The 24327-nt window shown below is 45.9% G+C and overlaps 1 protein-coding gene across 3 annotated transcripts in view; it reads left to right on the top strand.

Moving 5' to 3' along the window:
- The window catches only part of KCTD15 (potassium channel tetramerization domain containing 15), a 47765-nt gene that overhangs the window by 13119 nt on the left and 10319 nt on the right, over positions 1-24327 (top strand). For all 3 annotated transcript variants that reach the window (XM_075765551.1, XM_075765550.1, XM_075765552.1), the window contains exon 3: positions 17381-17525. In XM_075765551.1, coding sequence (XP_075621666.1) covers positions 17381-17525 — 145 coding nt within the window. The remainder of the gene's footprint in view (positions 1-17380; positions 17526-24327) is intronic.

Below are 24327 nucleotides of genomic sequence, written 5' to 3'. Positions count from 1 at the left end.
TGCAAACCCACTAAATGACGCTGTTCTAAGCACAGTGAAGGATGTAGGCAAGCGTGCTGCCATTGCACATTTCATCCTTCAAAAGGTGCCACTCCTCCCACTGAGGTCAGTTGTTGAGCACCCGGTTTGTGGGATGACACCAGGCTCTGACACTCCTGGGCTATGAACTGTTGGATATTACCCAAAAGGCAAAGAATATCTGAGTCAGAGCCAGCAGCCCACATTCAGGCAAAGCGCTACAAAATGTGCCTGCATGTGAGCTGCAGTGCAAAGCTCATTAATTTTAATAGGCATTGTGAACTTAAACCGTACACAGACTTTAAAGCAAAACACCTGAAGAGGCAGGAGCATTTTTCCTGCATGTTACAAGTGCTTAGAGATGCAGGTTATGGGCACGGTGTATGAGCACTGTGCACGAGCACTGTGCACGCGTAACGACACTGCGCACCAGTGTGGCGGCTCTGCAGAGAGGGGTGAGCCTGCCAGGGCTCCCTGGGGCTCTGCTGTTGTTCAAGGCGATCAGGTGCATGCTGCAGATGAGCACAAGTAAAGGAGCCAAAACCCAGAGGTTTTGGTTATATGCAGTGCGTTTTCTGAATTAACCTAAGAATTTTCATGGAGATTAAAATAATTTTCAGTTTCATTTCATGCACCTGCAATTTAGAGATAAATCTTGTGAGTTTTTCTGATTTGGTTGTTGACTGGACAAATCTCTTTTTTGTTTCCAAGGGAATTTTGACCAGCAGAACACATAAGGGAAAAAATCCTTAAAAAACAGCCTTCCCCCTTCCCATCCTCTGTCACTCCCCAGCCTGCATCCAAGCCTGTGGGTGTTGCACTTACCGGAGTGGGAGCTGGAACAAGCGAAGGAACTCCTGTTCCCAGGCTAGTGAATCAGATAGTGCACAATGAACCGGTCTTTCCCCATCTGCAAAGCCAAGTGTTGCTGTTTTGTACAGGTGCTGCGTGGCTGAGGTCACATGAGTCTGTGCAGCGCTTCAGTAAGCTCTGGGAAAGGTGTGAGGCATTAGTTCCTATGGGCAGACGTCTGTTGCTGCTAGGACGCATCTAGCACAGCTCCTGGGCAGCGTGCGGGGCAGAGTGCAGTGGGTGGAGGTGAGGAACCCTTGCCGCTTGCAGACAGACTGGCCCGAGCTGCTATGGCAGGAGTTGCACCAGTCCTGGGTTTGTGAGCTCCAGGGCATGACTTGTGCCACAGGAGAGGCGCATGGCTTAGCCTCTGTGGAAAATAAAAATAATCTGTAACAAGGATGTAATCACAGCTCAGAATTATGATGTCTCTGTCTTTCACTAAGGGGAAAAAAATCCTGGATTCAGAATCTGGTAGAGCCCATGGAAATACACCATGATAGCGGTTTTCCCCACAGTACCCAGAGCTGCTGTTGTACACCTGGAGCAGTAGCTTTGGTGGTAAAGAATAGTCCCTGTAACACTCACCCTTCACCCCAGTGACTTAGGGAGACTTGGAGGGAAGGAATTCATATGGATGCTGGTCTTCAGGCCTGTCTGTGTCCACCTCTCCAGGATCTCCTGCTAACTGGCATGTAGGGAGCCACAACAGAGCTGAGCTGTCTGCTGTGATAAAGGTGTTTACTCCTTACCGGACTTCATAACCGCTGCCTTGCCCAGCACAGTCACTGCCTGGGGACTGCCTGCAGGCTCTGGAGAGGAAAGCGGAGTTTACCCTTTGGGAGTACAAATCTTACTGTAATTGGGTGCTGAGATTGGGCCCTGTCAATGAATGAATTATTTGTGTGTTTACTTGGAATATTTGATGAAACATATAAGAAAATACTGCCTGGCTAGTCTCTGATGAACACTTTCTGGAAATTACTGTTTCTCTGTATACATTTACAGCCTGGGTTGTGTGGAGTTCTAGTCATAAATGGGTATTAGAGCATCTAAGAAGGGGCAGACAAAGCTAGTCATGGAAAGGAGAAGCTAACAAATCACACTCATCTGACTTACAGAAATAAAATTATGTCTGTGTTACTACACCTGGCACAGGCTGCTCAAAAATCCTGAATTTGAGAAAGTTGCATATTCCTATCTAGATACTAGCTTCCTCAGCTCACCTAGTCAAAAGGAAGAGCAGGCAGCTCCATGCAGCCTGACTGCAGTCAGGAGTGATGGACTTACGGCCTCTGAGAGGAGTCCAGAGGATGAACGTAGAATAGTGTCTCCAGTACCTACAGTGCAAAACTCAGCTGACCTTGTCTCCTTTCCTGCTCTTCCATTCTTCTTCTGCAATGATAGCATGACTGTAGCTGAGTTACACTTAGCACATTAGTAATTCCCACCCTTCCTGCTTAAAACAGGTTGAAAACTAGTCTGGTTTATTAAACCTCAGAAGCTAGCAAAGAGACCAAAAATTCAACTTCTTTTAATTTTTCCCCCCCTTTTGGTTTAGCACTCTATACCCATTTCTGAGGTTAGTCAGTCAAGTACTTTGTCATTTCTTTCATTGCTACTTTTGCTTACCACTCACCTGATGGGGCACTTTGGTACCAGCAGCACAATTTATAAGTATTTTTCAGCAGTAACTATCAGGGCAGTAACATGAAAAGTATTAGCAGCATATTCTGAGAAACCACTCCCATAAACACTGTGAAAGCAACCTGTCCCCTCCTTTTATGTGCTGCTAGTGGAGGCTGTTTCCTGCTGGTGAGTGTGGTATAAAGTACTGCATCTGTGCTCAGGTTCACAGGTATAGCAGCTTTACACTTAAAGGGGAATCTCTTTCATTGATTGCTTCCTCATGTGCTGTGCATCCAGCTCCCTCATCACATGGAAGAGGAGTTATGTAAAGATGCTGGTTCGGTAGCTTTGTACTGGAAATTGTGTCCTGAGGTCACAGCTAACCACCGTACCAGTGGAGCAGATGAGGTGTTACCTCTTCATAGTTGGTCTTTGAATACGTGCCATTGGTGTTTGTCTTTTCATTTATAAACTTTTGATTTATAAAGTCCCTGCAATGGCAAGTAGACCTGGTCTGCTTAGGAGGATATTTCATGAACTACTTAGGAAGTTTATAAAATAGACTTTCTAGATTATGAAGCAAGGGGGTATCTGTTTTGTAAGGAACATGTTATGAAATGAATTTGTCTCTAGGCCTAACTTAATTATTTTAATGATCCCACTGGTGGTTGTCGTAGGTGTCGTTCTGTGTATATATTGTGACCTACATGCTTGTGATCATTTATGAAATCTAAGATTTAAAAATACATTGGACCTTATTAATTCCTTGCCTCCTTTCACTGAAATAAATGGAGGTGGTTTGGGTATTGGTACATTGGGCCAAATCTCTCTTCCAGTGAGGTCAATGAGAGTTTTACCATAAGCTTAAATGGAAACAAAATAAGCCCTATTCTTTTAGAAAACTGCCCTAATAATACACCTGGCCAAAATAATCCCTAGTGTAACCCTGTTGACCTCTGTGGAATTACACCAGGGTTGTCTACTGATGTGATGTGTGGAGAGGAGTTAGGAGAACCTGAACATTGTAGTAAGATGCTTCTGCTGGGTATCCACAGTACTCAGTCTCAAAAACATCTGAAGGTATAAAACCAACAGGCAAATGAAGACAAAGCATCATGCATTTACGGGTGCGTGTACGTACCTCTCCCAGTCAGATGGCCTTCCCAAAGAGATGACTCCGTTGGTTTTGAAGGAGTTACTCCACGTTTGTGCCCATATAACTGAAATCAGAATTAATCTATTCATGGGTTAATAAAATCTTTAAGAACAAAGTGCATATTTAAATAGAAGAAATACGCAGGCATGCAAACACAGGATTCATATGTGAAAGCATAAGGGAGGCTAGATCTCGAGCACAGAGTAACAGGATGTGTGGAGGATGCCAGGCTGTAGCTCATGCCCCATGCTGCTGCTAGCCCCATTGACTTTGCCAAGGTTCTCTTTTACATGAAATGTAATAAATTGATGAGTATACCCAGTCCTTGCAGCACATCAGCTTGTTCCCTTGTGCTGTACTGACATTAAATGCATTGTCAATCACTCTTATCCCTGGTATAACTCCATTGATACGGAGTTACATCAGGTTGGTGGCTCTCCTAACCCAATTTGCTAGCTGGGAGAAGCTGCAAGGCTGGAATAAAATTCCAGAGTTACAAACTCATATCTCTGTGCTCTGTCCACCAAACTGCCTATTCCTTCACCTCAACTGCATGATTGGCATGTACTTCACTCTTTTGATGCTTGCAAAAGAAATGACACCTGTAAACATTTTAGAGGGGTTTGCTTTTTTGGTTTTACCTGATTTGCTCTCACTTAAAACTCTGCCAGGCAGGATGGCTATTAGCTTCACACGCATGCAAGGTTGCATTCCTTATTGATGCAGTCACTGTGATGACTGCTTGTCAGAGCTGGGCACCAGGACCGATAGGTTGAGCAGAGGTAGTCCAGTGTTCGCCTGTACTGTGTTGATTTCACTCTGCTGCAGTATGGTATGTGTTCAAAGGCTAAAATTGCTGCTTTTTTTAATCTGCTGAGGACCACGTAAAGCAAAATCTGAAAGGAGTCCTGCACGTGGATGCTGGGAAGCTATTATGCAGCATTTGTGCCGTTACTCTGGGTCAGACTCAGAAGGCAAGCATTGGAAACTGAGATTTGCACTGTAAAGCTGAAACGCCGAAGGAATCCCAGTCCAAAGGGCAGGCCCCTGTTGTGCCTCTCTCCTAATGGAGTACAGATGCTACCAGTGCTGCAGGTAATCCATTTAGATCTGGTAGATGCTTTTGCAGCAGCAAATATCTCTCTCTCAAGAAAGTGGACAATGAAAACCAGGGACTCTCTTTAACCTCTTTGGTGTCATACTGTGTTATGCCAACAAGTTGTACCACTACAATTTACACCAAAGGCTGCAGCTTTGGCATTTGGAAATGTGGTGTGCCCTCCAGGAGACCGCTGCCTAACTTCTGCTGTTGCAAAACTTACGTACAATTTCACAAACAAATTTGGCTAGTGGAACTCCGTGGGAACCAGTAGATGACAATAGAGAGAAACTGGGTCCTCTGCTGGTGCTGGGGTTGTCTGGGAGGGAATGAGGGCTGAATTTGGGCCAGTAGTACTAAATACTGCTGTTGAATGAGGAAAAAAATTCAAGGACCGCTTTTTAATCTTACAGAGAGGGGAAAAAAATCATGCATGGATTTGTAACCAGTTCCAAACATATTTCCTCTTCTGTTCACATCCAGTTATATTTTGTTTGCAGACACGAGGGTTAAAGCGGGGGCCTGCTTCTGCTTTCAATTAAATCAAAGGATGTTTTGGCCTTGACTTCACTGGGACCAGAATCAAACCCATGACCATAGTATTGTATTTAAGAATGAATCTTTTGCAGTCACATAAAAAAGCCAGGTTCAGCTTTCAGTATCTCATCAGAATCCAACAGTTAACAGTTTTCTTATTATTTTAAAGGTTTTCCCAAGCTTAATTCTGTAGGGCAAGTGTCCTCTGTGCAGCAGGTGTATTGCTGTCATGCATTCCCAGGTATGGGTTCCCTCTTCATAGCTCCTAGACAGGGGCTCCCCCTTTTTTTTGAGAATGTGGCCATGGAGCCGGGCTCTTCCCAGCAGAGATGTCAGCAGGTCGCTTCCTCACTATCCCTGCTTTCCGGCTGCAGTAACAAAAAAACTACTGGAAATTCCTCTTCGCTTCTGCCTTTCATCTGTCAATAGTTTGGGCTCACCAGCAAAAACTGTTCCACAAGTCTTCCTACTTCGTGTGTTTATATGGGCTTTGGTGGTAGTTTTCCCTTCAAAATAGCTTCTAACAAATTGTTCTTGACGTGTTCATTTTCTTTAAATGAACAGCCTGGAAAAATATGTTGGTTATAGCTTAATCAAATGTAAGAATCAACAGGAGCATCATTCATTCTTCATTTTAAGTGCAGTAACAAAAATACGGATAGAGAGAAGTGGGTGCTACTTCCCAGTCACATAGATGCTTGTGGAGAATTATAACCAGTTACAGTCTGTCTGTAACTCCACACAATGTCTTCATGCCAGAGCGAGCAATGGTGTGAGCTGTCCTGGAGGTGTACAGTAGTATAATTGCAGCAGTGTTACATTCTGGGCAAAACTGGTGTAGTTTACTCACTGGAGCACAGAACGATGGGCTGCAGGAAAAGCAAATAGAGGAAGCATGGCTGGATGGTCGCACTCAAAGAGTTGTGGTCAACGGCTCAATGTCCAAGTGGAGGACAGTGACAAGTGGTGTTCCTCCTGGGACTGGCACTGTTTAACATCTTTGTCGGCGACATGGACAGTGGGATCGAGTGCACCCTCAGCAAGTTTGCTGATGACACCAAGCTGTGTGGTGCGGTTGACACGCTGCAGGGAAGGGATGCCATCCAGAGGGACCTGGACAGGCTGGAGAGGTGGGCCCATGCAGACTGCATGAAGTTCAACAAGGCCAAGTGCAAGGTCCTGCACGTGGGTCGGCGCAATCCCAAGCACGACTATAGGCTGGGCAAGGAATGGATTGAAAGCAGCCCCGAGGAGAAGGACTTGGGGGTATTGATTGATGAGAAGCTCAACATGAGCCGGCAGTGTGCGCTTGCAGCCCAGAAAGCCAACCGTGTCCTGGGCTGCATCAAAAGAAGTGTGACCAGCAGGTCGAGGGAGGTGATCCTGCCCCTCTACTCCGCTCTTGTGAGACCCCACCTGGAGTACTGCCTCCAGCTCTGGGGGCCCCAGTACAGGAGAGACATGGGGCTGTTGGAGCGAGTCCAGAGGAGGGCCACAAAGCTGATCAGAGCGATGGAGCACCTCTCCTATGAGTTGGGGTTGTTCAGCCTGGAGAAAAGAAGGCTCTGGGGAGATCTAATTGCGGCTTTCCAGTACCTGAAGGGGGCCTGCAGGAAAGATGGTGAGGGACTGTTTATCAGGGAGTGTAGTGACAGGACAAGGGGTAATGGGTTTAAGCTGAAGGAGGGTCGATTTAGATGAAATGTTAGAAAGAAATTCTTACCTGTGAGAGTGGTGAGGCACTGGAACAGGTTGCCCAGAGAGGTTGTGGAGGCCCCATCCCTGGAAGTGTTTAAGACCAGGTTGGATGAGGCTTTGGGCAACGTGGTCTAGTGGAGGGTGTCCCTGCCTATAGCAGGGGGGTTGGAACTAGATGATCTTTAAGGTCCCTTCCAACCCAAACCATTCTATGATTCTAAGCATGTAAGATAAGCCCTTTTTTTCCATATTAACATTCTCAGCAACAGAAGAGCTTTACCTGTTTAGCAAATTGGCATACCAAGCCAACGCCCAAGCAGCATGGGCAGTTTCTTTTAACCAGAAAGCTAATTTATCACTACCCAGAGAGGCTGGGTAGTGATAAATTCTTGTTCACAGCAATGGAGAGTGTCCCGATGCAGCGGAGGCAGGTCTGGGCACCGAGGGTGGCCTGGTGTTCCTGCTCATCCCAGACAGTGCGGTGCTGTGGAGTCCTGGGCAGCCTATGCTTTTTCCTGTGGATCTGGAAATAAATAAAAGAATCATAGGAAAAAGCTGCTCAGCTTTTGTATGTCTGGGATCAGAAGTAAAGGGCTGTGGCTTAAGCAGATGAAATATTCTAGCTGTTTGCACAAGCAGCAGGTACCAAAGTGAATGTGTTAGCTGTCACCATTTACACTTTATAAAAGGTCGTGCAGCCCTTGAGTATCTGTCCCTCTTTCTCCTGCTGTGTACTGAAACGTACTGGTTTCACAGCACCTACACATGCAAAGAATGTGGAGGGCCAGACTCACACCCTGAAAGGTAAATGAGTTACATTTGAAATTTTCCCTGCCTTCACTAAGTCCCAGTGAGAGTTTCGCTCTTGACTTGAATGAGCGAAGATTTAGCCCATTTATATTAAAATAAAACTAGTATCTGCACGTTTTCCAACCTCCCAGCCTGCCCAGTTGTAGAAGGGTGGTGGTAATAGAAGTAATGTCCAGATCTAGTCAGATTTGAAAATCTTAGTTAAAAATACCGAGTTAGCTCCCACTTGAAGTTAACACCAAGTAGGTAAGGAGCAAGAGAGCTGGCATTTGGTGCAACCCTCTTCTCATAGGAGCCCTCATAGCACCATGATTTAGGGGGAAGGGATGGTTAAAGGAATGACAAGAAAAGGCTTGTATAGGCAGGAATGTTTTATTTGAATTGTGCATCTTCTCATCTATTAGCAACTTAATTCTGTTGAGTGCCCACAACTCCCACAGAATTTGAACTGAAATGCAGTTCCTGCTGGATTGGGACCTTTGGGAAACTAGGGAATGCTTTGGGAAACTTCAGATGCTAGTTTACGAGTTTGTTTTAAATTAAAGAATTTTTGTTCCTGCATTGATTTTCATGGCCAATATTTAGTATAAATTCTCTGTTGAGAAAACATGAAAGGCCAAGAACCCTCGCAGGGCTCAAATCAGAGCAGCAGCAACAATGGCATAATAAAAATAGGATACTTTTAGCAATATAAATTTGTATTAATATTTTTAATCTTCATCAACTGTTTGTACAAAAGTTCAATTAGAATGAAGTAAAAGACACAAGAAGAGCAAAGTAACCTGAACTTTATACTGGAAAAAAAATAATAGTACTGGAAATCCAGCTGACGTGCTGCTTTGACTTGAAATGTAAGTCCACAATTTAAAATAAAGAGAGGAATTCCCAAATAGATAGGTCTTACCTACAATGTGTGAACAACTGTGCAGTTACCTGGATTTCAGCATATTTCACTGAAAGGATAATGTGTCGCTCATACTGCTAACAAGTTCTGTGTTTTGAGGGTTCATATTATATTGTAATATTATTTGGTTACTTCTATTAAAAATATGCAAGTCAGCCAGACTCTGCCCTTCTCGCTCTCCCCAAGTAGTTACTGCTTGTTAGGAGTAGGGGTGGCAGAACTGGCCTGTCTTGAACTACAGTAACTGCAACCTCTACGCTTGCGGTGGGCTGCTGTGCATCTGCACGCCTGCCATGGTCAAGGCCTCTGTTCTGGTCATGGTTACTCCAGAGCAGCTCAGCCAGACCGAACGAATGCAAATGGTATGGTTAAGTATCAAAAATATAGTTGGAGGCTGTTTGTCACTGTCCCTGTTACAAAGGATGAACAAGCCATGTCAGTGGCACGTAGGGAACTTTTAATGGCGAAATGCAAATTCTACCTGTATTTGAAAGTTACGGTTTTTTTCTTGTTAAGCACAGCAAATGCATTTTGTGACTAAAGACTTAAATAAACATGGCGGGATGCTGATGCATGTAGTGAATGAATGCTGTTCTGTCTGTACGTCTCTACTTCTCCTGCGTATAAATGTGGTTATATGCTGAATGCAATGAAAGGATTCGTAATACAGCAATTAACATACTAGAAACTGTTTGTTTAGTGAAGTCTTTTTATAGCTGTTAAAATAACACACTGAAATATACAAATGCTACTTTAATAAGGCAAAACAAAATCATTAGCCTGACAGAGGGCTGGATTCTGCCACTGTTACTCGTGGCTAAGCAGTACTTTGCTCCTGAGCTGTTCACTTCATGCAAGCTGGGTGGCAGAAGCCCAGCCCTGGGGAACAAACACACTGATAAATTTGGGATGAGCGACCAGTGCTGATGGGCCTAATCCCAGTGTCCCAATGAAGTGAAGGGCTTAGGTTTAATGCCCTTGTAGACCTGTTGGGAATGAAAAGCCTGGAAAGGAAAGCACATGGGAGCCTCAATTCCCTCAGCTGCTGGTCTGTTCGTAATAATTGTTTGACCACTCCTCCTCCCTCAAGCCTGATGGGATGCTTGGCTGTACGGATGCAGGACCAGGGTGGCTTTTGTCTACAAGAGAATTTTTTAATGCAGGAAAAGACACTGGCTTCTCTACGTGGGATTAACATTTAAAATTTCTGTCTTAATTGCTAATTTATGTATGGGCAATACTGTCTCTACAAATTAATAAATGTCATGTATCAAAATTTAAAAATACATATTTCCATGAAATTATATATCAGTCACCTGCCAAAGTGTCTTAAATGTGGAGATTGGCTGTTAGCAGCAGGCGGAAGAGAAGGACCTGTAGGATCTCTTATCCTTACCATGAATGCTTTGTGGTATTTCAAAAATAATAGGTAATTTCTACTTAAGTGGATTTGATTACCTGTTGTTTCAGTGGACTTTAACTGATAGTAACAGCAAACTGAAAACATAATTGTCCGTGCCTTTAACTACGAAATCCATTACATATCTAGTTTTGATTTTTAGTGATAGTGTAAAAAGAGAAAAATAAATCCTTCCAGAATTTCCTAAGAATGATTCTGCATGGTAGATGATAATGTTCTTTCTGGATTATTGACTGTACAAAATACATGTTGATACTATGTAGACTACCTCTGATCTATCGCAAAAATAGATATTCTAGCCTGAACAGCAAAATATGAAGTATTAAATCTAGGTAATAGATCCTGCAGTTCTTTCAGGTGCTTAATAGTTAATGAGTGTAATATCCTTCAAAAGCACTGCAAAGTGAGCATACGGCTCAAAAAAACTCCTGTGGCATTCCAGGATCAGCATTGGAAGGCAGAAACAGAAGGTTATAGGAATTGGAGATGGATAAACCTGTTACCTTGTGAGTTACCGCCTTCATCCCTCTGCTGAGATCAGACCGTACTACTCGATGCTCTTTTCTTGTTAAAATTGATAGAAGGGGTTTGAGGTTACAGGCTTTAGTATCTACATCTCACAGGTCAGTTTTGTACTTGAATATCTGTGGTTGCTCACCTGTGCCATCAGGATTGAAGGGTCTGGGGCTGAGTGATGCCTGTGTGGGGCCAGGTGATGCCTGTAGGACACAGGCATCTGAGGCTGCTCTGCTGAAATGCAGATGCTCACCCTCATCTTGTAGGAGTGGTGGGAGAAGGGGATGGTGGTGGAGGTGGCTCGAGCACAGGCGGAGCAGTGACCTGCCTGTAACACTGCAGGCTTGGTGCCTGCACCCCCTTTGGGACTGGAAATCTGTGCCTGATCTGGGCTCACTTACGGCAGAAACCCCCTTTGGGGCACCTCTCTGTGTCTTCAGGCACATGAACCAGTCCCAAAGCAGACGTGGCTGCTTGGATTTCATAGTTTGCAGAGCAGCAGTTTATACCCCCAATTTAAGACTCAGACTCTTCCCCACACACACTTTATCCCATCACTGTACAAATAAAAGATTCGAAAGATGCTTACAAAAAAATTCTCCCCAGCTCAAACACCCTCCAAGCCAAGTGTACACCTGAAGCAATCCGAGGTGGTCAAGATGTTATCTTTGATTAGAATGGAAACTCTGGCAGAGCTGTAAGGGCAAAGCCCGCACAGTGTTTCTGCACCGTACTGCAGCCACGTCGCGTGTGCACAGGCCTACACTGTAGCGCTGTTTCCATAATGGGAAAAGGGCTTAAAATCACTAGTCAGGTAACAAGGTACGAAGGTATGGTGTAACCATACAACAGAGTTTTGTTTATGGACTTTCACGCTAATTATAGCTGAAGTTTTAAATTGAGGCAGATCAGAAAACCTACTGCAGCCAGATGCAACCTTTAGCCACGTTCCTTGCTGTACAGGGCGTGAGGGAGCATGTGTCCTGGCAGACACAATGTTTTAACATCTCTCCCTCATAACTACCGTCAGACCAGAAGGCAGAAGACACCCATTTGCTGCTCAGCTGGGTTATCCCTGTCCTCCTCTGGCCAGCCTTGCCTGGATGGGTTGGGTTTTTTAACATACCCCCTGGGGGAAGCAGCTGCAGGTGCTTTCTCCATTACAGTTTGCTTTGCTGAGAACTTGTGCACAAACCCAGTTTTACAGTAAAAATAATGGAAGGATGAACAACTCTGTTGTAAAGATCTGGCAGCCCTGTCCACTGCCTGCCCCAGACCGTGCTGCCGCGCGTGGGATGTAGCAGTACCAGCAGAGAGCTGGCTTCTGGCACACCGGCGTTGGGTAGGGTGCTCCTGCTCCAGCAGCAGTTACTTGCTTGTGATGGGACAAGTTACAGACCTATAACAGACAGAGCTACATGGGCAGCAGCGCCAGGCACTTTGTAAAGCACTCTGGTCTCTGGAGCACCTCTGCTCCAAGTCACAGCATTTTTCCTCGTCCAAGCAGATAACAGTATCTGTCCTACCCACCTTGAGCAAATATTTAAGAGAGAACAGCACTGTTTGTGCTCAGCAGCAATGACTGGACTCTGCTCGTACACCTGGGATGCTTTGCTAATGTGTCCCACGGGGCAGTTTCAGGTCACGCTCCGTGTCCCAGCTCTAAATAACCCTCTTCCTCCTCTCTGCGGCATTTCCCACAACCGCCGCCTCGTCCAGCTCCACGGCAAGGCCCAACAGCCAAGTACAACTGACAGCTGCCATATAAAACGGAGGGAGAGCTGCGGAGCTCGTGTCGGCTTCTCTGTGTGTTTGCGTTGAGTGGAGCAGGAGGGTGCCCAGAGGAGTGGCAGGTACAGTGGAGGGCACCAAGTGGAGCGCAGACCCACATGTTTGCAGGACCCATGGTCAGGCATTTCTTTCGTCTTCCCCTCTCCTCCCATAAAAGTAGGAGAGACACAGTTTGCTGAAATGCGCACTGCCTCCTGATTTGACATTGGGCAGAAGTGTCTACAGAATCAATTTTTAATAAATGTAAACAACTAAATTATGAATGACAAAAATATCACTGAATAGTTAAATATTAATCACATAATTACTTAAATTAATACTTTTACTGCAATGTTGTGATAGGGAGTTTTACTTACGTGGCATTGCCGCGGTGGCTGGGCAGGCATGCGGGGGGAGACGGGACGGGACCACAGCAACCCCTGCAGCATTGGGGTTCGGTACTGGAGGGCTCTGCTGGTCCTGGCCACAACCCCAGCTGCTGGTTGTGCCACAGGTCCCACAGTACTGGGTGCACCTCTTAAAGCCCCTGGAACCAGATTTATTAAGAACCAACTTCAGTTCCCTGTTAAAAAAGAGAGCTGTCAAGAAAATGGCTAAACTGGCTCCAAACCAGAAAGCAACTCCCTCCACTCCAAAAACTCTTCTGTTCCAAAGTGCCACTAAACCCTCCAGCGGTGGGGGTGTGATGTGCAGAACCATGGCTGTGCTTGGTGATGATGTTGGGTGCTCCAGAGGGAGCTGAGGGTGCAAAAAGCCCTGGCTTGTTCGAAATTGGAGTTGGGTAAGTTTATGAAAGTTTATGAAAGAGACGGTCTGCTGCGAGCTCTGCTGTGGGGGCTGGAGGCACTGCCCTGCGGCCCCTCTGCTCCCATCTTGACAGGCACTGCAGGGAGCTTGCGTGGTGGAAAATTGGTCGCCAGCATTACGCAGGGTGTGGGTAGCTGCAGCTGTCTGTAGGTACTTGCATGCAACACACGGTTTCCTCCCCTGCCCAAGAAACTAAGAAAAGAATTTATTGGCACGCTTGTCCTTGTGGGTTGGCTGACTGCGTTGTTTGTTTTTAATCTAATAAAAGGAGATCTTAATATCATAGTAAAATTGGTACAAAGCTAGAAACTTGCCCCTTGGCGTTTTGGCAAAACATTATTGAAAATGTAAAAGCCTTTAGCAGGAACAACAGAAGCACAAAGAAATTGTAGAAATAGGATCAACAGGTTGTGTTCTGGATGTTGGGAGGAGCGGGGAAGAGCATCCAGCTGGGGCTCGAGGTGCCGGTGAGACCCGCTAAGCTGGAGGCTGGATGCCACTCTGTTGTGGCTCTGCTCCACAGGGACATGATGTGGCGGTGGCCGGGAGCAGGAGCCCTGCGAGGTGGGCAGCACTGCAGAGCAGTGGCTGGGCAGTAGGGAAGGCACATTGCTGGGGGGGCTGAAGCAGCAGAGAAGGAGAAAGAGACGGCTGGGAAGAGCTGTGCACTGGGAAGATGGTGTGAGCATAGCGAGACCTGGACAGGGAGGTGGAGGCAATGGAAAAGCAAGCTTGCCTTAGGCTTGCAGCTCCTTGGATTGATCCTGGCTCCGTCTGCTCCCTGTCTGGAAATTAAATCTTGAACAGAAATTTCAAGAGTGTTTTTAAATTAGAAAGTGAAGCATCTCCTGCAAAAGGTGGGAAAGCTGAAGAAGTGTTCATTGCTCAGACTCACCCATTGCTGTAGGATCCAAGTGCGGCTCTTGCCTTGTCTCTCTTCTCCTGTGCCTTCCACCTCTTCACAAGCATCACTGGAGGCACCATTCCCACATGCCATAAGCAGTTGCCTCCTGAAAATGCCATTACCCAGTTTGTCCACCAGTACAGTACTGGGCACTATAGCTGCTGATAAAAACCATCATTTTCTGGGTGACTACTGCCCAATCTGAGAGCTGCAGCCACTCCGACTTTAACTCACGTCACATGGTGGGGCACTGGAGGGACCAGCTTCCTGAGGCCACCAGCTGGACTGATACCTAATTTCTGATTGAACATCAACAAGTTTGTACCGTGCAAAACCGTTCCCATCCCTTTTCACCCGCTGATTTGCCCGCTGTCTGACAGCCTGTGCTCATTTTGCTTGCACACTTCTGTGCATGACGTTTCGTTCCGGCTGCCCAAGACCCGTCCACTGAGCACATCGGGTCCCAGCGAGGCTTGCGGAGCTGCCCCTAGTCACTGTGCTCTTTTCCGTGGCTTCACATGTGGTGAGTAACCCTGTCAGGCGAATTTTCCTTTCGAAGCTGCCATTTGAGTTCGCTTTGCTCTCACAGCATTGCATTTTCTGATGGACTTTCTACAGGTATGGTTTATACTGGTGAGAAGGGAGAAGCAGGCGTGCTTTCCACAGGCAGCGTTACAACATGCTGCAGTGGTGTTGGTTCTTGGAACATAGCAGCCCCCTAAAAAGTCAAATAAATCCTTAAACTATTCATCACTCTGTTTTTGGGGTGGCAGTTAAGTCTTTCAACACCCTGCAAGTTTCTTTCCCCAGCAGTAATTTCGCTGGTGAAGAAATACAGCTCAGGGCACTCCACAAAGGCCTCAAAAATCATGTTTTGTTTTCATTACCAAAAAAATGTTTCACTACATTAAAGAGTGGCCCATTAAAATTTTGTACCCTGTCTTCCCTGTGCCCTGTCATTGTTGGCAAACCTTCCCCCATACGCACGGCAGAGCTGAATAGCAGCTGGCATGTTGCTTTTGCAGACTTCACAGAGAAAGGGCAGCGAAGGGGAGGAGGTTTAAGCCACAGCCCAGGTTGTTTAGGTCTAAGATCTCCAGACTTTGAATAGCCACACAAATTTACTCAGTAAGTGTACCGTACCAAACCTTAAGCTGCTGTATCAGTGTTTCCTCTGCTTTCCTTTCAGTCTGACCCAGCACAGCACACTGGTTCGTGTGCATGTGTAAGGAAATAAATTAACTGTCTGGTTCCTGGAATAAAATTTAACACTGTACAAAGCAATATATTTAACTGTCTCAGTCAAACAGCCCTAAAATAACAAACAGCAAATAATGAATTACTGGAGGCTTACCGAACCTTGGGATTATATAAATTAAATGTTGCAGTGTGAACTGGATGGTGTTTTCTGATACTACTGAAAAGCTAGAGGTTGAAGAAAAACAGTAAATGTATTATAATTAGGGTTTAGGGGAGCATTTGGTTATTCTCGTAAGTAACTCAGTCTAGCTGAACGCTGACGTGGACATGAGAGCAGGCAGTAAAACCTGGAGCTCGCTTAAGAGGGCAGAAAGGTTTTTAGCTGAATTCAGTGGGGACGTGCTAAGTCCAGTTTTATTTAATATCGCCACAGTTAATTTAGAAATAAATGGCACGTTAATTAAATTTGCAACTAAATTAGCAAGTTAGAACATCAGAGTGAGGTGCAGTTGTGGAGAGCAAATCTCAGTGTGTTGCATGAACGCACAATCCAAGCGGTGTGGGGCGCAGCCGGACGTTCCAGCACTGCGGGCGGCGGTGGGGGAGCAAACCTGCCCCTTCCCATCACTGGGTGGGCGCGCACCTTCCCCAACCAGGCTGTGATCTCTTGCGTCCGCTCCCCTTGCTGCCGGGCCAGAAAGCTTGGGGTGGCGATGCTGGAAGGAGAGACACAGCGAGGCTGCAGCTGCAGCGTTTGCCAGCAGTGCTGGCCATTGCCTTTGGCAGGGTTTGGTGAGCTTGTTATCCACAGCAGGGGAAAGCCCTGCCCTGGTCTCAGCAAGGGACACGGGGAGATTGCATGGCTGAGTCGAAGGGACGGCTCAACAGTGAAATGCAGCGGGTTGCGGGATAGTCTCTTTGGGAAATGGAGGAGTCCTCACTGGCAGGGTTATTTAAGACTCGACTTTGAAACACGAGACACTCTGCAGTTGGGAACAATGCTGCACTGTCAGAGAGATGGACTCAATTACTTAATAGGTCGTTGCTGTCTGTCTCCTGCGCTTTTCCTTTCAAGAACATATATTCAGCTGGGTTATTTCTCATGGGAAGACAAAGTGTTCTGAGAGAAGCCAGGCATTTGGAGGGGAGAGGTGGGAGGAACAGCAGCCAGGCAGATGTCCCGTTTGCTTTCTTCAGAGTGTGCTCCTCAGGATGTGGAGAAAGCTGGAGTGATATAGCTGATGTGGTATTTTGGTCCTGTAACCAGCTGATCCCCCAGTCTCATAGGTCTTGCTTCCTTTTCTTTGCTCACAAAAGATTTACCACGTTGCTTTCTTCTGCCAGACTCTGATCCCCATGACTACTGTGATGGGACTGTGGTCCCACAGGCAGCGCTGCAGATGCTGCACGGGCCATTGGTTGCTGGTTTGCCAAAACATTCAGCGTTGGATGGCCGCTTACCCAGCACTGACAGGTCCATACAGCTCATCTCGGTGTATGGGCAGCCTCTCCTCTAGCACAGAAAGGCTTTGATGGCGTTTGCTCAAAATGACAGCCAAGTTGGAGAAAAAAATCTTGGCCAGGAACCCATCTCCGGGTAACCATTTGGTTCTCCAGTAGCAGGACATGGTGGGCAGGGATGTATAATGGAGCCAGCGATGCATGTTCTCACCAAAATTACTTTGCAAGCTGTGGGGTGAGCGTTTTGTAGGCACTTCCCTTGTCAGGGTCATGGGCCTAATTCACAGCCCTGATTTGGGGCAGCACGAGCTTAGCACCAAAGCAGCTGCGGGGCTCCCGCTGCTGGTGTGTGCGCCTGTGTCTGCGTGTGCACACATGCTTCGTGCGTGTGAGCATGCGGGTGCACACATGTCCAAGGCATCTACCTTTGTGCACTTGTGTTTGTCACCAAATTAAGACACTGTGTTACCTTATGCACATTGAATTGATGCATCTAAATTGGTTGGATGTTCTTAAGCCCGGAGGGTGTAATGAGATTTTGTCTCTTTTGCCCATTTCTTTTTCTTTTCTTTTTTCAGAATAAGTCGTCTGTTTAATGGCACAGAGCCTATTGTCTTGGACAGTTTAAAACAACATTATTTCATTGATCGAGATGGTGAAATTTTCAGATATATATTAAGCTTCCTAAGGACATCTAAGCTACTGCTCCCAGATGACTTTAAGGTAAGGAAAGCTATAGTCTGCAATCCATTTTTTCCTCCCATTCTGTCATTTGTTTTGGCGCAGGTTGGTTTGTGTGCTTGACCTAAACACACTTAACTAAATGTTGCTGTTTATTGTAAGGATTTTTAGTACTTGGTATTACACCAGGGATGCTATTATTTAATAAATGGACCAATGGTTGTCATGGATACCATAAAAAGTTAAACGATGAAGCTTATGGCAAAATCAGTTTTTCTAAACTAATTGTATTTTCTCACATTTTTAGCTTATTTATCAGGGTGTAACAACAATTAAGAAGCAACATCAGCAACTAGCACTTACCGGGGTTTAATGCTCAGAACCTGAAAGAACTGTTTTAAATTTGATACTTAGAGGACTTAAATTGTATAAGTCTTTTTCTTGTTGGTATAAAAAAGAAACACCCTTAAAAAAGCCCATGAGGATTTGGGTTAGATATAACCGATGCAGATACTTTGATTTCAGGAAGTAATCTTCTTGGGAATTTACTGAGGGCTTTTTAAGGAGCAATACATGTTTTCTGTGAAATAATGGTGCTGGTTGTTCCTGTGCAAACTCAAATGATTGTTTAAATACTCTCCTCTTAGCCTTGTTTATTTGGCTTTACGCTTAGGAAACTTGCAACATTGTCATCCTTACGTATGACAATTAGAAGACAAAAGTGTCCCAACTGTAGATGACAAGATTCAACAAAAGCACTGACTCCAGGATGAAATTATGAATAAATTGGGATGGCAAAGGGGATCTGCTCAGAGTTAGAGGATGTGGAGCATTGCTGGAAAGGAAAGTTCCTGTGCCACGCAGTAAGATTTCACTTTGCGTGTTGGACTAGGTAGGCCAAGATAATTTGGCCAGTCATGACTGAGTCAGTCCAGATTTGTGGTTGCTGTGGTGGCTTTAGCTTCGGAGTACAGCTGATCCTTACGCTGTAAACCGCTCCTCAGCTCCTCATTTTTGCCTGAGTTATGAGTATTACGGCATTTGACCCTGGCATGGGAGCGTTTACAGTTAACGTTGAGCGGACGCACTGTGCGATGGGAGCACACATTGAGTCCCAAGGCAAAGAGAAGTTTTGGCATTCACGGGCGGTTTTGGAGCTCCAGGCCAGAAGGGCTGTTCTGAGCACTGGTCTTCCTGGGGAGCGGCAGGCAGGTGGGGAGGCTGGCATGGGGGTTGATGGAGAAGTGGTACAGGTGAAATGCCAGAGAGGTCCTTTAGTGGCAGCATTTTGGACAATCTGGTGGGACAAGAAGACGTGAGAAGAGAGGGTGGAAGAGGTGTAGTTCAAACTGATCATAGCCTCAACTGGCTTCCAGATTTCAGAGGTGCTGTGAAACAAAACTTGCAGGATTCAGTAAGAGCCTGGAGGTGAGAGCGACGGTGGATGCCAAGGACTTGTCTGCGCAGCGAGCCGCTGGCAGGGCTGGGAGAGACTTGGGAGAGCCGGCGCTGTGCCCAGGCTCAGTCCGTTGTTCCAGACCATCTCTTTGCATAGGGTTAACTGTATTTTATTTAGTTCCTCCCTGGGAGAGCTTTAGAGCAAACCCCAGGCTAATGAGGGCTCAAGAACAAAGCAAAGTATTGCTAGGTAGGGAGTAACTAAATAAAAATGCATAGAAGAATGCGCTGCAAAGCTATATTAAAACTGCATTGTAAACGGATTTGACTTCACAGAAATCGTGTAATTTTACCAGCATGATTAAAGTGACAGAAGACAATAATCAAAGGCAGCAAATGGAATCACTCGGTGTTTCTAAATGCAAAACTCTATTTAAGGTATAAAACCTGACAGGTTTTCCAGTGAGACTTGCATTAAATGTTCTTTATGTCAAACAAAGCATTATCAAGTGTTTTGAATATTTATTAGTTTTTACCCCTTAATTTAATCAAGCAGTTTATTAGCCTCAAGGTTTAGCCAAGTTGCTTTTCAACTTAGAATTGCTGCTCAGATGGTTATTTTGGAAAGTTTGGAATGTTAGTACCGCACCAGCATTATTGTGTTTGCTATTTAAGTGTTGTTTTCAGACTAAGTTAACACTGAAACGCAGAGAAAGTGGGGTATGTGTTCCTAGGCTAGTGATTCTTTATTATCAAGTCTGACGGGTGTGTTTACAGTGAATATTAATTACACTTCCAAGTACTAATAAGCCAGAACTTGAAAGTCTTTAGTATCTGACAGGTCTCCCTGCTGAAAGCAACACTCTAATAGTTCAAATAATTTACCTGGTTTCGGGGGATTTTAAGCCACATGAAGTATGCTGAGAAATAACCGTGAGTTGTTTGGCTCGGTTCTCCTTCGCAGCCACGCTGTGCTGAGCGAGGCGATGGCGAGCAGCCCGGAGCTGCTTCCAGCTCCTTCTTCCTGTACCAGTTCAGAGTCCCACGTGTGGGACCATGACACTTTGAGCAACAAACGTCCTTGAGCAGAGCGTGGAGCCAGCACTCCCCAGTCAGCCACGCTGCTGGGTTAGGGGGTGGCTGGCGCAGGAGCTGCCCCTCCTCTGCAGCCCAAATATTCTCTACCTTGATCTGCCCCCCCGCCGTCAGAGGTGTTTCCCCAGGACATTGATGAGCAGCATCTGTCCCCTTCACTGCCAGTACGTAACTTCACGCAAAACCAGGACCCATCATACCTACTTATTTGAGGCTCACTCCCTGCTTAGAGATCGTGAAACAAAAATAGACATAGGCAATGTGTATATTATTACTCAGTCTTAAGGAGGGGAGGAGCACAAATGCACAGGACATCTGAATTTCGTATGGATGATAGAGGTCACCTGTAGCACTGGAACCACAAGGCTGGCATGCTAATTTATTAATATAGTTTTAAAATTAGTGTGCTTGCATCTAATTTTAAGTGCTCTCAAACTGACCTTAGCAAATGGTGCAGTTGTCATCGTAGAAGTGAGCAACTTTCTCTCGTAGCCAGGAGTCAGATCTTCACAGCACTAAAATTTAAAAGAAATGTTGAGTCAGGATGACAGTTTGTTGTTTCATGTAACAAAGAATAACAAGTGAAAAATGCACAGAAAAAGCCATTTCAGCCTGTTCAGGAGTCAACATTTAGGTACAAAAATAAAGGACCTCTTTAGTACTGAGAGAACAGCATCAGGTTTGCAGGAGACATGGTTTTACAGTTTCTGTTGGCTGTCTCTGCCTGTAGATAGCAGATCTTTACTGACCCACTGGCACTGATGTCGAAACAGCAACACAACTGGCCTTGCAGTCACACTTCCCATCTCCTCCGCAGGAAGATGTCACCCTTGTCAGAGGTGACTGCAGAATTTAGCCAATGTGAAATCCACCAGGAAAACAGCTTTTCTTCCGAATCATGAGCAGAAAATTATTTTGCGAAAGGCAAAAAGCTTGCATCTTTGAAAGATCTGTTTACCTTTCCTATGAGATCTAAATACTGTCTAGAAGTTGTGGATGGAGAAAGGCTGTATGCATCCCACCTGGCTATCCACTCCCTTTCCCAGGTGACCTGACAGAACTTCTCCACTAGTTCCTACAAGAGTTGAAGGCTCCTGGTAGTTCATGAACGCTTTTTGTGGTACTTTGCAGCAAAATCAGAGCCTGGACTGTTCATCTCCTCTTTCAGTCTAGCAAGGAGCACCCTGCTCGTGAGCAAGGAGCTTGGCTGGTGGGAATCACTTTCAGAGTAAAGCCATTTTCCTAGTCTAAACACAAGCAGTTCCATTAGCTACCAGACCCAGTGCTTGACTCTGGGCTGTCCTGCCACAAGGTACACTGCTGTTAAGAAGTTGGGAAGGTAGGGAAATAATCCTTCGAAGAAATGGGAGATGCATCATTATTCCGGCAGGACAGGGAACTGCATACTGTACAAAATCTGCTGTGGGATGCTGCCTGCTGCTCAGCAGCACTGCACTGACACCAGGGCTGGAGCCTCCGTGAGAGGGTGCGGTATCTGTACGCATTTATCGGCATATGCCTGGGACAGAAGCTGTACCAGGCTGCTCGGAGGCTGAGTTTCAATGAAACTGAGTGCACTTTGCCACTGTGCTAGGCAGTTAACACCCTGCAGCTACTCCTGTGCCTGTTTCAGCAAAATATGCCTCTTTTGGATAGGTCTAGGAAGATTCGTGTCTGCATCTGCCTTTGGTAACTTACCAAAATGAACAGCATGGAAATATTTTCTTGCAGCTCCTGTGACACCTCCTTGGCGAGGTCCCTTGTGGGTTGAATTCTTGTACTTCGTATTTCATATTAAACTTTTGCAAATCATCATGGTAGGATTTTGTATCTGCAGTGCAAGGGTGGAAACACCTATGTCAGCATTACCTGGGCATGGGAAGCATCCTGTGTAGACAATCCAGAGCTGGGCATTGCTTCCAGTCCAGTCGCAGCTGCACAGTACTCAGAATGGTGTATAAAACCTGAACGAGAAGATTGTGTGTTCTTAGCGATGTGTCGAGTCCATTACCCTGCCCAAGCACAGGCTTTAGAGAACCGGACCCCCGTGCTGTGAGCCTTTCATTCTTTGTTCCTGGTTTTGCAAAATCCTCTTCCCTCCCTATATACATTGTCAAATTCCATAGCGGTGCCCGAGTCACTCAGTGCAGCAATGCCAGTCGGGGCGGTGGGGCAGGCTGTGCTGGTGGTGGTTGCTCTGGGCAGCGTGCAGTACGCGGAGTGGGGGGGTCACAGAGGTGTCCCTTCCCAGCACTGACACTAGTGGACAGCAGTGAGTTTTCTCTTGCCATTCTTAGCAGAACACACTTTTTTTATCCCCTCTACTTGTTACGGCGTGGCAAATTCCCTTTATTGCCACTGCCTGATAATAGGTGGGTGCCCAGGCTCCCTAATGCTGCACGTGCGTGTTGCCTCTTCACACCAGCTTCTGTTACAAACCCCTTCCTCCAGGTGCAAAACCCTTTCCAGCATATTTGTGCTCAACTCAACTGTGGAATGGACATGGAGATGAGAGTCTCATTTTAAAAACTAACCCAAGCACTTTGGCTTAACCCAGGCGGTTTATGACTGGGTGCATACCATGGAGAACATGATGCTGCAGCAGAGCTCTTGTTTCCACAGAGCCATCTGCAGCATGGCCGTATCGTTCTGGGAACAGTAGTAGAAGAGCTGTTCTATCTGAAAACTGGTTGTCTTAGCACAAAATTATATCAGAATATAAAATGTATCATCTTGTTTATTTAGGACAAGTGCTGGTTAGCAGGAGTCATTGAAGAGTTGCATTTGATGCAGTGGGCTCATAGCTGGCTGTGGGGGAGGTACAGGTGGTGTGATCCTGGTTTTGTATGCTTTATGGCATTACTGTTTTGGCCCGAGGGTGCCCGGACCATTGAGGTCCTGTGATTCAGGATACTGTCAGCCTAGTCCAAAGCCCAGTGAAGTCAGTCGAAAAGACTCTCATGAATGTAATGGCTTTGCTTCCAGCCTCAGGAGCACTGTACCTCTCTTTACTTTCAGAAATGAAGGACCAGTTTTTATATTGCTGTACCCCCTCTTCTAGGTTTTACTGTTGAGTTTTCTTAGCACATATTCAGTTGATTGACCTTACAAATAATATTTTATAGTGACCATGAACACAGATAGTCTAAAACTGGGTTTTCAGAACCTATTGAAACCAGTGGGAGTCATTCCGTTGCCTTCAGTAAGCACTGGATGCTCCTGTTCGCTCTACAGCATTACATTTTTCCTAAGCATTTCACGTTTTCCTTTACTCAAAAAAGAGATACATGGGACCAGCACATGCCCAGCAAATGTTTGATACCCGCCCTGCACACACCTCTGTAATTACTGCAGTTAGGTGGTGGACTGTGTTGCTCCAGTGTTCTGCACAAAAAGATTTCAGAAAGTTTGGGGCAGGGACTGTGTTTTAATTTAGGCCACTAATCCCCATAAGTTTAAACCAATCCCATGCTCAGTAACCAGGGAGCTTCACCAGTGGACAGAGAAAACCAGTAATGGTCGTGCAGAGCGCTGATTTTGGGGAGGGGGAAAAGTACCTTCCATCAGGGGATGATGCTTCTTTAATCTTCCTGTTGTTATTCATCTTCCATCTCCTTCCTCTGAGTTGTTTGTTGTCCTTATTTCTTCCCACTTGCTCTTATCACTCTTTTCTCTCTTTCCGTCCTTTTTTCCTCCCTTAGTGGTGTGTGTATTGTCTCAGCCGTTACAGACATCAAAGAGATGCAAAGGATGGGATGTCCCTTTTGTAACTGATAACCTTGCCGGTGTCACTGTGAATATTCATACACCTCCAGGCTGTAGGCAGCCCTGGGGTGAAGGAGCACCTCTCCACTACTGGCGGTGGGTCTGTGGTGCCAAAATTGAACACAGCTAACTGCTTTGGTTCAGTAATATCCTGCAGCAGCAGATTTTACAGGTTAATTCTAAGCCGCTATGAAGAGTCGCACCTTTTTGTGCTGTACATTCATTGGCCTTTTGATTTCCCCTCTTCCCTGAGTCCTGGAGCAGCAGCACTGCCCTTATTTTTCATGTAATTTTGGTGCCCATTTCTTGATTACTTCTTGTCATGCCCTTCTTCCCAACCTAAATGATTCCATTCATTTCACTCTTGTGATTTTTCATTTCATTTCATCGCAGTGGTGGAGAACTGGCCTTTAGGTCCAGGTGTTGACCTACAGCATACTCCACAAAAGCCACGTAGCGTACCTGCGGTGCAGCATTTCCATGTGTAAACAGGCGCAAGAGCTAGGAAAGCAAACGGCAGCTCTTTGCAGAGAGGAGCTGGTGCTCTGCTCTTGTTGCTCCTCTTCCCTTCAGGAGGCTGGGAGAG

Source organism: Balearica regulorum, chromosome 13 (assembly GCF_011004875.1).
Source record: "Balearica regulorum gibbericeps isolate bBalReg1 chromosome 13, bBalReg1.pri, whole genome shotgun sequence".
NCBI classification, from domain to species: Eukaryota; Metazoa; Chordata; class Aves; order Gruiformes; family Gruidae; genus Balearica; species Balearica regulorum.
Note: the sequence above shows the minus strand (reverse complement) of the source record. Positions and strands in the feature narration are given on the sequence as shown.